This window comes from Colletotrichum lupini, chromosome 4 (genome assembly GCF_023278565.1).
Source record: "Colletotrichum lupini chromosome 4, complete sequence".
In the NCBI taxonomy this organism is placed as follows: Eukaryota; Fungi; Ascomycota; class Sordariomycetes; order Glomerellales; family Glomerellaceae; genus Colletotrichum; species Colletotrichum lupini.
This window is the reverse complement of record NC_064677.1, coordinates 897,194-912,178: the sequence shown is the minus strand read 5'-3', so window position 1 is coordinate 912,178 and position 14,985 is coordinate 897,194. Positions and strand designations below refer to the sequence as shown.

The 14,985-nt window shown below is 54.0% G+C and overlaps 6 protein-coding genes across 6 annotated transcripts; 3 read left to right on the top strand and 3 right to left on the bottom strand.

Moving 5' to 3' along the window:
• Window positions 1–2,904: 2,904 nt before the first annotated feature.
• On the top strand, window positions 2,905–3,237 carry CLUP02_07380 (uncharacterized protein; the record flags this gene model as incomplete). Its single annotated transcript, XM_049286375.1, has 1 exon — window positions 2,905–3,237. A coding segment is annotated over one exon (333 nt), but the record flags the coding sequence as incomplete, so codon positions are not given.
• A 183-nt stretch (window positions 3,238–3,420) lies between these two features.
• On the bottom strand, window positions 3,421–4,431 carry CLUP02_07379 (uncharacterized protein; the record flags this gene model as incomplete). Its single annotated transcript, XM_049286374.1, has 3 exons — window positions 3,421–3,641; window positions 3,721–4,034; window positions 4,130–4,431. 3 exons carry the CDS (start codon window positions 4,429–4,431, stop codon window positions 3,421–3,423), a joined length of 837 nt encoding a protein of 278 aa, XP_049143517.1.
• Window positions 4,432–4,561: 130 nt separating this feature from the next.
• Window positions 4,562–5,716, top strand: CLUP02_07378 (uncharacterized protein; the record flags this gene model as incomplete). The annotated part of the gene is made up of 5 exons (XM_049286373.1): window positions 4,562–4,591; window positions 4,679–4,836; window positions 4,890–5,368; window positions 5,486–5,565; window positions 5,627–5,716. The coding sequence occupies 5 exons, from the start codon at window positions 4,562–4,564 to the stop codon at window positions 5,714–5,716; spliced, it is 837 nt and encodes a 278-aa protein (XP_049143516.1).
• An 881-nt stretch (window positions 5,717–6,597) lies between these two features.
• On the top strand, window positions 6,598–7,256 carry CLUP02_07377 (uncharacterized protein; the record flags this gene model as incomplete). Its single annotated transcript, XM_049286372.1, has 2 exons — window positions 6,598–6,618; window positions 6,849–7,256. 2 exons carry the CDS (start codon window positions 6,598–6,600, stop codon window positions 7,254–7,256), a joined length of 429 nt encoding a protein of 142 aa, XP_049143515.1.
• A 5,240-nt stretch (window positions 7,257–12,496) lies between these two features.
• On the bottom strand, window positions 12,497–13,101 carry CLUP02_07376 (uncharacterized protein; the record flags this gene model as incomplete). Its single annotated transcript, XM_049286371.1, has 2 exons — window positions 12,497–12,992; window positions 13,079–13,101. The coding sequence occupies 2 exons, from the start codon at window positions 13,099–13,101 to the stop codon at window positions 12,497–12,499; spliced, it is 519 nt and encodes a 172-aa protein (XP_049143514.1).
• A 1,191-nt stretch (window positions 13,102–14,292) lies between these two features.
• Window positions 14,293–14,859, bottom strand: CLUP02_07375 (uncharacterized protein; the record flags this gene model as incomplete). Its single annotated transcript, XM_049286370.1, has 2 exons — window positions 14,293–14,645; window positions 14,742–14,859. 2 exons carry the CDS (start codon window positions 14,857–14,859, stop codon window positions 14,293–14,295), a joined length of 471 nt encoding a protein of 156 aa, XP_049143513.1.
• Between the last annotated feature and the right edge of the window lie 126 nt (window positions 14,860–14,985).

Genomic DNA, 14,985 nt, shown 5'->3' with positions numbered 1-14,985 from the left:
AGTTGAGACTGAGAGCGAGAGAGCAGGAAGAGTGAGGTGAGAGGGGTGTGTGAAAACAGGAGTGAGGCCTGTGTGAGAGTGAGAGTGAGAGTGAGAGTGAGTGGGTGGATGAGTGGTGGAGAGAAGGTGGGAGAGTGGGAGGTTCCCTGGGTCGGGAAAGCCGAGAGCGACAAGTGCTAAAATTGCTCGGGAGCCTGCGAGGTAAATGTACCTTTTTTCTCTCCCCTCCGGCAAGTCGTGGGTTCAGAAAGTGAGAGCGAGCCAAGCCACGCCTGAAGAGGGATCCAGCACCACGGTGACGATGAATGATGGTGATGTTTCCCCCCTTCTTCGCGTCTTGAACAACGCCTCTATTTTTCTGTCTCTCACTTAGACTTTTGGCTAGACACCGAGTAACTCTGTCACTAGACACCGACTCTGTACAAAGACAGATCGTTTATCGAGCCTGTCGAGCTGCTACGCGGTAAACACGAACAACAAGACACAAGGAACTTGTTCACCACACTTCGGGTCCTCGCACCCGATCTGCGACCTGGATGGGAACGACGGGGAACAATGACAATGGCCCGGTGAGAGAGGCTGATAAACGAACAAGAGGGTCTCGGGTTTCTATTTTGCTCGTGTCCGCCGTCCGCCGTCCGTCGTCGCGCTTAAAGTCAGACCCTCTGTGGAGCACAGATGATGATGGAAGAGTCGGCAATCCCAGTCGTGCCAGTTCCGTACTTAGAAAAGCTAGGGGAATTTGGGAAAACCCAAGGGAACGATACGACAGGGCGGCCAACGATCGTCTGTGCCCTTTTTTTTTCTTGTCTTGGTATCGCTAAAAGAATTGATATCCGTGGGATCACCGCAGTTCGGGTCCGGGTAGCGTGCTGAAGCGCGAGATGAAGAGAGAGGGATGATGCTAGACGAGGCACGTTTCGTCGATAGTGGGAGCTGAGGGCTGAAGGAGGGCTGAGGCCGGAGGGAGATCAAGAGTCACAGGGACGATGCCGTTTCGCCAAGATGCAGAGTCGCGAGAGAACAATAAACAACAACGAGGCGAGGGAGAAGTGAATCCTAACGCGCAGATGTTGTTGTCGGTGTTGGTGTTTGTTGTTTTGTTTCTTGTGGGTGTGAGATCACGGCCGAGATAAGGCAGACCGACGCTGCAGGTCTGAGATGAAAACCTGAGATAGAGTATAGTATGCCCACTCACACACACACACACACACTCACTCTCACACCCACCACACTCTTGAGAGAATTAACCTCAATTGATCCCGTTCGTGAGGGGTGCGGTTCGCCGAGGTGGAGGAGGCGATGGTTGTGATGGTGGTGGTGCCCAAGGAAGAACTATGTACTAGGTAAGCGTCGAACTCGGACGACGAACCCAAGAACGTGGGATTTGTACGGATGTGCGGGAATACACCACAGAGTCGAATACGGATACTCCAAGATGGGACTAGCACTCTTGTCCAAAGAAGTTGAGGACAGGACAGAACTGGGGTTTGAATGCGATGCGATGCGATGCAAAGGGCCGGCCGAAGCAATAAGCAACAAGCAGCTGCAGGATTTACCAACTTTACGAACTACATACTGCCAGATCAAAATCAAATGCCCAACATGGTGGTACCGCATGGTGACGACTGAATGGTAAGTCGCCGATGCGGGATGAACTTCCACACAGCGTATATGTCTACCGTAATATAGCTTCGGTGACTGAAAGAGAGCAAACAAGCACAACCGCTGATATCATAACCAACTCTTCTTGTTGGAGATACACATATCCATCCGGATACCGCAGTGACACAACCCATTGACAAGAAAGAGGGACGAGACAGAAAGCCCAAGCAAGCACGTACCGCACCCGCAAGCACAAAAGAGGCCAGGACCAGGGGCCAGGACGACACTTGGACAGACTGGGACAGGGACAGGCCAAGGACGAGTGTGACAAGGCGACACTCGACAGGGTGACAAAATGGTGACAAGGGCCCCGGTCCAACGTTGCATGCGCCCGGGGCAGCTCTTTTGCTGCTTAGTGTCTCTCCCTCTCCCCCATGTCTCTTTCACTCTCTGTCTGTGTCTCTTTCTCCCATGTTTCCCACTCTGTCTTCTGGATGTGTGCTCGCGCCGCTCTCCTCTATTGGCTCGCTGCCGCCGTAGCCTTCTCCCCTCTTGAGGAGAGAGAGAGGGCCTTTCGTCGCTCTTGTCATCGCCGGGCCCTACTTTTTCGTAGGTAGATCCACAAAGTTCAACGAGAACCCGTCTGTCTCTCCTGGCCATCCTTCGTTCACCCTGTGTCTATCTTGGATATTCTATGGATATCCTTACTATGGAGTCCTTCTCTCAGCTTGCCTTTCCCACGGCGCCATAGCCCACTTTCTTACCCTTCCCTCGCGGGCCTCCAGTGTCCACAATGGTTGTCAGTCTGCGGCGCTGCGGTCCTCGTGCTGTCGTTGCTCGCTGGCGTACTCTCACCACCAGCTTGACAATGGGAATGGGAATCACCAAAGCCTCTTGGATACCGTCTCCCACTCTCAGTCTCTTCCCGTCTCTCCCCACTCATCGAACATCCACATCCGTGACTACTGTTGTACTGCTATGCTGCACGTAAACCCCTCGCCTGGCCCAAGCTTCCGGACTACACTATGCCGGGAGAATATGTCACCATCATGACTGCCGTCTTGTTCGGCTCTACTGCGAGTTACAAGTTTAAACGCTCAAGCTATGGAGTCCCTATCCGACACAATAGTTGTGTCTGCCGCTCTAGTGCCCGCCAATATTGGTCTCCTCAAGCGCCGTCTTTAGTATGCGTACACTACAGTACCGCGTAGAAACTAGAGAGCCAGACATCAAGGCAGCGAACAATTACGCTCCTCTCTGTACATACAATCGCACCCCCAAATCTCGATCGATCTTCCTAATCCACCGAGGAAATCCCACCAACGCGCTTCTCATCCCAGCCCGTCGCGTCAGGATTCAGCCCGGAACAGGTTCACGGTTCACATCGACCCCCAAGGTCGCGGAGCATTCGCCCGGCCAATCATTCCCATGGACGTTGATGTAATAAAAGTTGCCCCTTCCAGAAAATCCAAGGAACCAAACTCGAGTCTCCAGAGTGGGATAACCAACGCCATAGCCAGCCAGGAGTCGGGGGCAGTTCCAGGACACACATTCCCAGTTCTCCGGGGCACATTGACGGCCCAGTCTTGCCAGTGGACACTGATGCTCTGCCGCCTTCGCGCTGTCTACTAGCAATGGCAATGTCCTCCGTCCTGTCGTGCGGCGTGCCTGGTGTCACCGAGTTTTTCCAGGTTTCCCATTATTGATCTTCAACGCACGTACGGAGATGGCCCTGTCCTGTACTCTGTATGTATGTAATGATCTCCAGGGCCTTTTCTTCTGCCCTTGTTTATTTCCTTATTTTCCTCTTCGTCACTAATGATCCCCCTCGCTTCGGCTGCCGTCCGTCCCCTTGTCCAGTGACTCTCTGCCACTCTGGTACCCCTGGTCTGTCCTACAACAACCCCCTACGTAGTACATGCAGTAATCAACCCCGTAGTCTTTGCTCATTCCTTCTGTTTTTCCCTGTTTTTCGAGAGCTGAATCCTTCCCATGAGATTGGATCGGTGTGGTCACCGCTGGAGCTTCAGTGGTCTCTGAGCTCTGTTACCTTGCTTTCTCAAGTGATCTTCGCCCTATTACCCCTCCGAGATCCTTCCGTGCCGTTATGCAAACCCCCCTTTTTGCCATCTCCAGGTTCTCGATATTGCTCGGTCAGAGAACCAAAGCCTCCATCACACTGCCGAAAGGGCTTGCGGTGAAGGGCAGCAACTTCCAGCAGCCGGCAAAAGCTCAGGACAACATCCAGCGCTGGCCAAACAGGGCAAGTCAGGGGCGAGTTGCGACGGCGGTGATGTAAGATGCGGCAATCGCCCGTCCGCCGGGGAGCTTGAGTGATGTCGCCCCGTCCATTCGCCAACAATGTGACAGATGACAGCACTGCGTCCAAAGCACCATTTTCCCTCAGATCATCTCGAGCAGAAGGCCCCCTCGACCGTGATGAACATGGACATGACCTTATGTTCCCCCCGCACTCTCGGTATGCCCTTTCCGGACGCTATGGGGAAGAACGAAATTAGGGAACGTTAGCCAAGGAGTGCTGTTCTCGTTTAATCCGGCATCCGAATCCTGAATGACATTTGATGCTTGGAGAACCGACGCAACAACGCGAAGAATCTCACATTTGCTTTCCAGTGCCACGTCCGATGTTTGCGTTGCGATGTGCGGAGAGGCAAGTGACACGATCCCTGCTCGGGGACCCAGATAATGTGGCCGTAATGCAGCGCCAATGCAAGTCAAGAAGTCGTTATCACGAAACTCGGAACCGTAATCACAAGTCTCGGCTTCTAATTCCCGTTCTCTGGTTGCCAAGGCCCAAAACGGCATGTTTGCTTCCATGTAGGCCTTGCTCCGCGATAGGAGAGGCCCAACCTATGTACGAATATGCGGCTATTGGATTTAGTATCTCACCATAGGCAGGCACTGTCTACAAACCACACCAAGTCGGTTGAGCATCATGATATCTAAGATGCACTCTCAAGCCATCGTAAAGCCATTGGCCCATCTTGACATGCAACTATCTCGCCTTACTTGCAGGGAAACTCCACAGCTCAAGCCTGGCATAGCCGCATAGGACCTCAAAACAGCACCCGACTCCGGATCCGCCTCAACCACCACCGCCGCCGCCGTCTCCATTCATGATTCCACGCCTTCGACGTTCCTTCTCCAGGCCCACAATCCCATGCTGGTGAGAAAAACGTGCAAGCTCGTGTGGAGGGGTGCGGTCCTCCGGTGAGAGTCCATCATGTAAGACAAGGCGCGCCATGCCCCGGGCTAGCCAACAGGAAGCAGACCTTGAGGCTCAACAACGGCCGCTATGGATACAGCGGCGAACTTGCACAATATTCAAGCAACCAAAACCGAAGGTGGTGTTGCGCGTCCGAAGCGGACTCTGTCGACTCCACCCCGCCCATACCCGCCAAGGTACCACGATCCGGCCGCGCTCCGAGCATTCGTCTCCCAAGCCTCTTGGCCTCCGAACAATATCAGTCGCTCTTGGACCGGCTCACATTCATACTGCAAGTGCTCAGGACTCAGACAGGGCGGCTCGGCTGGCCAAGTGGCGCGTTCCCTACGGACCTTGAGAGAAGACGCAGGACCTTGATTCTTGTGAGCGACGTAGGAGTAATACAGTGCGGTACAAATACGCCGGTACGTATGCGGTTTGTCTATATTCACTACTCTACAGCTCCTCCAGTCCCGACGGCATTGACGGGACTGCGAGGAAATGGAATTGCGAAACGGTCATTGATTGGACTCCCCCGTGCGACGACTAACGAACCGCACACGCGATTTGATCAGACATGAGGTCAAGACAAGGGCAGAAACTTGGCTTTTCTGCTTCGCTTCTTAGTCATAATACGTCTCCCATATTAACCAGGCTCATCTTATTCGACCAACAAATCTCCCGTCTACCACGGCCTCGAGCCATATGAGGTCACATACGATGAGTTGTTCAGAGTCATTGCAGCCTCAACGGGTTTGCTGGTTCAATGACACCCGAACGTCACACCCGCATCAGGAGCAATCGTCGTGGCCGCTTTTTGACCATTTCACTTTGCAAACCACAAAGCAGCGCGGCCATCCCGAATCATCCATCAGTCGAGTGTAACTGATCACCAGCTCAAGCAGGCTGAAGCACGAACACACCCACCCGTGACATTCCTCTCAGCCAACAGCCAACAGCATGTTGCAGCGTGGGAGCACACATAGCAAGCCAAGTCTCACAGGATAGCGCCCGAACGTGGTACTGCGTGCGGCCAACAGACGCCCCGGGTCCCGGCTGCGACCAGGTCAGACGGCTATGAGACCCCGGCTTGCCCGGGGATGGCGGGGAGGGGCCGAACTATGATTTCCATTCCTGAAAGTTGAGGGGGATGTAGGTAATCCAGAGGATACCGGTATGGGCGCACTTCTGCTGCAAGCACGGCCACAATTGCCAGCTCCAGAATCTGGGGAAGATGAATAGCGCGCGGCTGGTTGCTTTTGCGTCGGCGATCCATGCGGCCCCGGCGAACCTACACCAAGCCATTGAACGAGCCACCATTCGATGCGGTGTGGAATATTGAATATTGGATGTAGGAGCTGAGCTGCAGAGTCCTATCCGTGTGCATTATCAGACAAGTAACCCTTCAGAACCCAGCCTTTGACGGATTACCTGAAGCAGGAGAAGAGACTCCATCGTCGAGGGCACTCTGTCCCAAAGCAGAAGATAGAATTACCGTAGAGGGGTCATGCGGAAACAAGACATGACTCTGACTCTCTATCTTGGCCTCTGTCGCCGACGCATGCGGAACCTCTCCCCCTCGTTCTGGGGAAAGCCACGATAATCCCCCGGACCCCCGGCAGCATTCCAACCCGCTCCCCAAGTACAAGGAATGAAGGCTAAACTATCTGGTTCAACCCCGACCCCTCCATTGCCTAGAGGACGTGTCTTACTGGTCCGGGGAGGGACAGAATCTCTGCCCATGCAGATAGCTTGGCTTGTGTAGGATGGTTCAAGGCAAGGCAAAGGTAAGGCAAGGCAAGATGCGATAGGATGCCACGCTATGCCAATGTTGTGCACATTGGGTTCGTCGACGCTAATCAAGCGACCACTCTCGTTCGTTCTCGTTGATGCTAAGCAACGCTCGACGATACCAAGAGTCCAAGACAGCCACTGTTCCCCCTCGTCTTCCCCCCTTCATGTCCGCTTTCTAGCTGCCCGACTCGGAGAAGCGTAGTGGTCTAACGACAACCGACAGTGGTTCAAAGAGAAGCGCGGTTTTATTTCATCGCAATCTCCCATGCTGTCTACTAAATTATATGCCTTGCCTGAAGCCGCTACTCCGTACATGAAGCTTATTGTCACCGTACCTCCTCTTAGTCCCGATGTCATTGATTTGAGAAATAAAAACGCCGAGAATTTCATCTCGGGTGCAAAGCATACCGAGAGCAGATACCAGGCGAAGACGATTTGGGAATATTGGTGTACGCAAACCTGTTCAACAATGCCGCCGCCACTATGCACTTTGAATCTACGCAGTCACCGCCTCGGTGTAAGCCCGCCCGCATCCAATAGTCAGACCTCTATCCCCCCTCGCCGACGTTGCATTCCTCCCACTCCCACGCTTGTCCTCCTGGGAGATGCTGCCACGAGGGCCGTGGGCTGAAGAGGCTGCCGCATGTCTCAGCGTGGGACAGAAATCCTGAAAAAAATATCGTTGCTCTGCCCTAATGGTGTAGTTGCAACATCCTTACACAGTTGTCAGACAGACGAAGAAAGGAATCCCAATCACCGAATAGAGGCGGTCCAATGGCTCAAGCTTGTCCGCTCGTTACCATCCTCGTCGACGGAGTTCCTTTAATGATACTCTGTCGAGAGCTACGCCAAGAAAGCATGGGCCCGAACGACATGGGCGGCGCATCGCAAGGATCTTCACGGGGAGGGGAAGGTTGTCGTTTTAGAGGGAAACATCGCCAGGAGAAGGCTTCCATGGGAAGCATATACAATGGTTAACAAGAGCTCTGCCTCGACTATTGTTCGTTCATTCGAACTTTTGAAAGTGCCAAGACCAGCCCATTGAGAGGATGCAGCCTTGGAGTTGAAGTGTAAGTCGACAGATACTCGTCGTCCCCTCCTCCCGGGTGTTAGGTCTTCAATCTTGGCCAGACTCGCACAGGGCCGAGCGGTGCAGAACCAGCACAAGCAAACAAATACCTACCGCGGGGAGACTTTTAAATGTGCCGCCCCCAATGCGACGTCGATTAGCAGCAGCCCTCATCCTGGGTGAGCTGAGCTAAGTTTTGGCCTAAGCAGCGGGATTTTCCATCGCCGGCGCAGAGACAACTCAGCTATGCAAGTCAAGCTGAGACTCTGTAGGAGAAGAAGCTCTAGATCCAGGGCTTTGGGTGTTGGGAGGATCCAACGTAGAGACAATTAACCTCATCATTGCATTCACATGATGCAAGGCGAGCGCCATGCCGCAAATCAGATCATCTCAAGAGCTCCGGAGGCGCGACCTTGGCGGACCCCGGGGCTTCTCGCTCTGTCTCCTACAGTACTGGCCGTCACATCACCCGTCATTGACCTCAAAAGCGGTGGGAAAAGCAGCACCGGTTGACTGACAGGGCGGCGGTCAAAGTCCACTCCGTTGATGGCACGTATCGCGCCGTGCCCTCCCGGTCCTTGACTGCTCATCGTCCACCTCACAATGCGACACTGTTGACAGCAGGCTGATCTCACACAAGAGCTGACAGCCAGGCGACGACGGGAGGTGCGTTCATCCTGTTCTCCATCCTCGCTGCCGTTAACATGGCCCGTGTCATCGTTGACAGAAAAGCAGAAGGTAGCAGGCGGGACGTCATGACAGCGTCAAGGGGGTTACAATGGCACCTCACTATCGTCGGCGTTTGGCAGAGTGGTTCCAGCTTCGCTGGCCCTGGCGGTGCGCGTGGGTGCCGCAGAACAAGATTCGCAACGTGGACCTTGATGAATGATGCGGTGTCGACTGTCGTCAAATTCCCACCAGGCTATAGATGCCTCGTGATATAGGAACAGGGTAAGGGCAGAGTATCGTCACAACGGCGCGAATCTCGAGAAGCACCGACCAGCCCAGTTGCAGTGAATAGTGAACGTTCCCTTCGGCGCCAACCGACAGGGGCTCGTCCGTCGCATCTTTGTTTGCTAATACCAAGTTATTTGTACGGATATCTCCAAAGCCTCCAGGGATATCGCTCCCCCGCACTCGGCTTGCCACTGTTTGTCACGGATACAGTGTAGCCATCGTGAGCTTAGTCCGAGATAGAGATTATTAGGCGTCGTACCATACCCTTCCGATGACACCAACCCCCAGTACTCCAGGACCTCACCTCTCACTCCCTCTTTGCTATATGCCAGACCGAATATCTTTCCTGATCCCGGCCTCGCACAACTTGCTAGCCCTCCGCACCAGTGATCCAGACATCGACTTTGACAGCAAGCTACCTGCCACAACTCTGTTCCTCCGCTGCTCCCCTGATCCTTTCCATTACACGGACGGAGAGGGGAGGCTGGTGGATTGTCGGCAGCAGCCCCTCCCCGCACAAACCGGCGCCGGTACACGGTTGCGGAATCTTTGACTCTACGGATGCTCACGAATCTGCGGATCTTGCTTCATGCCGCTTGCCCTCTGTGCCTCTCCTCTCACATGACAGGTGATGGCGTAAGCAATAGCCTCTGTGCCACATTCTTGCGCCAGCCTCACCTGTGTCTTGGGCGGGAAACTGACAAACGCTCGGAGGGCAACATGGTTGATGCAGAGTCGAGCACAGAACACTCATGTTTGACGCATTGCTGACTGGCGCCGTTGAGACCCCTGCGAAACATCGTTGGGCCGTGCAGTACCAGCGTCAGGATTAACACAGCTTTCCTAGAATCCGTAGCTTCGATGCACCTGGTTCCTCCGGATTGTGTAACTTGATTATACAGATATGCCTCTCGCGAGTCGCAGGGTCCCTCAAAGGTCTATAGAGGTCCAGCCCTTCCAACTTCCAAGTTCCAGCCCGGAGCTTGCCTTTATTCTCCGACTAGGAGGATGAGCTTCAAGGGACTCAAACGCACGCCGCTTATACTCCTTGCTGCCCATGCGCGAGGCATATCTTTAGTGTAATTGTTAACCCCTCCAACGACATGCTGTCGGATGTGGCTGAAATGGGGAACGTGGCGGGCGCAACTCCCCCATCCTCTGCTTCGTACTATATCCGGCAACGCGGTTTCGGGGCATCGTGGAACACGCCCGCTTCTTTCCTCGCTTTGGACGGTACATCCGGATACGGCAGCTATATCCAACTTTCGTCCACACTCTCCGGCAGGCGGAGGGCCCACGCCGCGGGGCAACGTAGCTCATGTGGGAGCCAACGGCCGACAGGGTAGGCTTACGTGCAGCAAGCCCAGCAAGGAAGAAAAAGGTTAGAAGCATAAGGCCAATATGGTCCGATGTTGCGAGATGTAGATGAAATCCCTCTCGAGTCACGATGTGTGAGAGAATGACAGGAAGTCGCCGCGGCGTAGTCATGGCCATGCAGCAAGAATCTTGCTTTCGGGACCTTTCAAGACAAGCCTCCAGCCTCCACGCGGTCTCGCTCCTCGGCGGCCCTATCTGATTGCAGGTAGCTTAATGGCGAGGTACCATCGACCCCCTAGTAGACAGGTTTGCTATGGGTTCGGTGAGGTGGCAGGTGCTGCTGCCGGTGCTAAGGCTAGTGGTCAGGGTGAGGTTACATTCTGTCGAAATGCTCCAAGACTGCGAATAGCTTCGCTTTTGCGACCCCCGCCAGAAGGATGGGGTCTGCACCAAAGTTCCTTGTACACGCGCCAAGAAAGGCACAGAATCTTGGGTCTGGCTAGTTTCTCACAGCGTTTGCGCCCAACTTGGGAAATTCCAATGGCTTGCATGTCTAGTTCTGAACTTCTGGCTCACGCCGTCCCGAAACATCACCCCTCGCCGTGTTGAGCTAGGCCGGTTCTTTCCTCTGTCGTCCGGATCATTGAAAACCTGATTTCCATGGCTCTCTAGAAAAGTCGGTAGATATGCATAGAAGCTCTGACCCAAGGCAGAATTCCCACTTTCGAGGGGTTTCTATACTATACTAGCTCGCAATGCAGCGTCTAAGCAACGCCCCCGGCTCCGGGTATGAGAGCGATATAGGCGCTAGAAGAAGACCCAAGCAGAGCCTCCTGTCGCTTTTGCGTCTGCCAGACCAGGCAAGTTGCTGTCAGAACGCCGATCAGCCATTTGGATTCCGATCTTGTCAAGCCTGTTGTGCCCACTTCGGCCGTCCCTGATGGAAGTTTTCGCGAAACTAGCCCCCGGGGGGTCCCGCCTGCGCTGGTGCTGTCTTGTCTATCGCATGGAACCCCGTTTTCCCACTCTCGGCCGTGAACCGAAAGCTCTCTCTCCCCTGTACGGAGTAGAAGAGAGGCAATTGCGAGCTTGTGAGAGAGTCTTTGGCATTCTATCCGAGATCCTTAGATGTCTCCAAAACGGTCCCCCTTCCGAAGAACCGAACGCGTTAATGCAGGTTCTTGGAACGGGGAAGAACCGGGAAGTGCGAAGAAATGGTTCGATGAATGCAGCTGACAGGCTAACTCATCGTGATTATCAACCCTCATCAAAGAGTCGTATCATGGCGGCCCATATCGGCCGGGCACCCAGTCTCTCTGCGGGCGTCGAACACATGTCGCGAGCTCCGGAGACTTGGGGCAGGATATGAATTGCACCGGCCGGGATCCCTCCCTATCCCACTTTGTCCGGTGGATCATCTTCAATCAATGATGTTCGGACCCTCACGATGTTTTCAATATCCCAAGCTTTTTTCTATCGCTTTCGGAGGAAATGCTCCCCGAACCCCTGGCCAATTACTTTCAGCATTGAGTTTGATAGACAACGATTGTGATCCGCGCTATCCGGTGATAATGTGAACTCCGCGTACTGTTGTACGGATACTGAACTACAACATTCCGTCCGCTTCCGTTGCCGTGTCGAAACGAGGCAGTGACGGATCAGCTATGCAAACGAACGAGAAACACCGTCCCATAACGTGTTGACAAGCTCACGCCAAGATCCTGACAGGCTGGCAACGACGAAGTCTTCTCTGCAATCTTGTCGCTGACCGGAAGCTACCTGTACCCCGCATCGTTGCAACATCACCACCATCAAGCTCTCTTACTCGACCGAGAGATGAGGCGGCGTAAGCTCCGAGACTACTGCCTCCAACCAATTGACAATGAATACCGAAGTTGCCTATGTGAATTCGCCGAAGACGCACCGGGCTACATTCACGGTACCTGAAGGGTTCTTTCGTTACAGATACTACACAACACTACATGTAGACTACACTTCACTGAGTACGGATGATGTCCAGAGCTTACGCGCACGTCAATCGAACCTCTGGGCGTTGACAGGACGATGGACCGACTTTAGAGTTTCCCGCCGTGCCTTTCGCTCACTTCGCCAACGCGACAAAGTGTTCCTTCGCTTCCGCCGGATAGGGTGTGATGATGGATACCTGGGATCCCCTCCGCGGCACTCCCTAGCAAGCTTCTCGCAAGCTCTTAGGCCACAGCACTTCAGCCCATGAGGCGTCTCGCAGTTTCATGACGGGGATCATCGACGTCCAACGCATGCCGGCAGAGCAGATCTCCCAGATACACGAGACGAAATCATTGGCTATCCCGCCGTCCATCTCCCGGGCTACACAAATCTAGACCGATTCTCAGCCCCCCCAGGCTATCACATCCCATGCGTCGTCCCATCACCACTTCAAAAGGCACCCATCCCGTCGGGCCAATCTCACATGTTTCCCTCCTCTCACGTAAGGTCGGGTAGGAGAAACCCAAAAGTTCCAGACCCGTCCATCCTCCCCCGCAAAGTCAAGACCGCGCCCGTCTCACCTCAGGATTAACAACTTCGCCTCCCTCGCGCCTCAGCGAGCGCACGCCAGTGTTAGAGGCCGCCCACGGCACCTCGTCTAGGCCCGTCAGCCACGCGGCCCCCGCAATGCGGTCGCCATGCCCGTCCGGCGGAAGGCTGACGGCGACTTTGTGGGCCAGCGCTTCCGGGACCCGCCAGAGGACGTTGCCGGTCACGGATAACCAGTATCGTTCGTAGTAGATGTCACTGTCCAGCCAGAGATTGACAGTCATCAGCTGTGGAGTGTCGAGGAGCCGCAGGATAGCGCTCCATGATTCTACCCACTGCTCGAACGTGCTCCCTTGGTTTGCCTGGCGCCTGAAAGAGAAGTTGATGCGCCGGAGTGGGTGACTGATGGGCGTCTTCCATCGGACACCGAAGAGGTTCCGTGCTAGGTTGATGTCGGTGATGGTGAATTCGGTAGACTTGTAGATTGATGAGGAACATTCGGCATATCTATATGCTTTTATGTAAGTGACTGTAATAATGTGTGGGAGTTTTGTAAGCGCTCTCCATACTCTCAAGTGGGAAGTTCAACTTACAATGTCTTACAGGTCAGCATCATGGGCAGATACGGCGAAGAAGAGCCGACCGAGACTCCGTGACCTATTCGGCGCCGCGCAATATCTCGCCATATCTCTCTTTCATCCCTCGCCTCTTGACATTTCCAGTGATCACACCACGCTGACATCTCTCGCTTGTACCAAAGCGATACTGACCCTCTGGCATCAGAATCAGAGCCCATCCAAGTAAATTCCCAGGCGTCATCTCCCTCAACGATGGTAGACTCGAGTCTTTCAAGTAAGCACCGGGAATGTCCAAAGCCGGCTTCAGTCAAGATGATGTGCAGACCAAAGCCAGACATACGCCATAGATCTTGATATACGATCTCTCGGATCTCTTTTGGAAGCCTGCCCAGTAAACCCAGACTCGATCGGTCAACAAGGGATTGCCTGTGTAAGTTGTGATTGTGATGGTGAGATACGTCGCCCAATAGGTCTTCGACGGAAGCGCGATATATCTCGTCGGGCGCCACGAGGGTCTCTGAGGAATCGCTGCCGGTGAATACATGTAGCTTGGGAACGGCCGCACTCGAAGACATTCTGGCTTTGATATCAGATCGAACGTAGGATATTCTCCTCTTGAGCTTTCTAGCCAGGGCGATTGGGCTTGCTATTGAGCGAGCGCCAGTATGGCCGGGCTGATGGACCTGGTCACTCATCTTGGGAGGGAGCGAATCGGAAACGGAAGGCTCAGTGAAGGGAGAAGGAAGAAGGAATCAGGTCGATGGTGGAAATTTGAAATGAGAAGACTCTAGAGATATGAGCCTGTTTGTTACAACCTTGAAAGGCTAGCAAACGGTCATGAACCAACATTCAGTCCCGCCAACCAGAGATGCAGAGGAGCAAAAACGGTCTCTACCAATTTATTTATGAGAGTAAGCCAACCAATAGCTGCTTCGTCAATGCCGCATCCAGAAGCGGGAATATTGTTTGCTTAAAATGGGCTATGCAAATTTGATATGTCACAGCTATTAAGACAAGGCATTGTAATTATGATGAGTTTCAATTCAAAGACCGTATGTGGGTATTGTGGTCAGAGCTAATCGACAAAATTCCGTTGCAATCTAACGCCAGTAATCCAAGGACAGCATCAAAACGCTGCGTTCCCCCGTTCAAGTGCAAGTGTAGAGGCTGCCAACAAGGTGCAAGCTCTTCCGGCCTCGCAGAGTCGATATTTGTTGTTGATGGGGTATTTACTTCTGCTCAGGCTTGGTCTTGCCAGCACCGCCGCCAAACAGGCCACCGACGAAGCCGCCAGCGCCCTTGACGCCCTCAGTGGTCTTGCCAGCAACGGTCTTGCTGCCCTCGGCCACACCGCTGCCCGCCTGGTTCAGCGCACCCGAGCCGGGGACAGCGGTGGGCACGTAGCCGCCCTCGTCATCCTTGCCTTGGCGCTCGGCGCGGTTGACACCCTCCTCGGAGACCATATCGCCAACGGGCTGGAGGAGACCGCCCTGGCCGACCTGGCCGGCAGCGAGGTTGTGCACGCCGTCTTGGAGAGTGTCGACTTGCTCGACGCCAGTGACCTTGCTCTTGTCGAGGGTATCTGAACACGAACACGTTAGCACGGATTCTTAACGGCTACTCACTAGCCCAGGTACTAGTGTGATGGGAGAGGTTCGTGAAGGCGTTGGTGGCTTACCCTTAGTCGCGTAGCTGGCCTTGTTGTCCTTGGTGAACCATCTCAGGTAGACGTCCTCGAGCCATGGAACCCACTTCTCGTACTGGGTGTTGTATGCTTGTTTTGCCCACTCTGCCATTATGAAGGATTCTGATAAAGAGTACTAAGAGATGTGGTAATTTTGACTGTTTGTATGATGATGGAAAGTACAATCAAGTGTGCAATAAGATCAACGAGATGAACACCATAAACGGATGGGAAACAC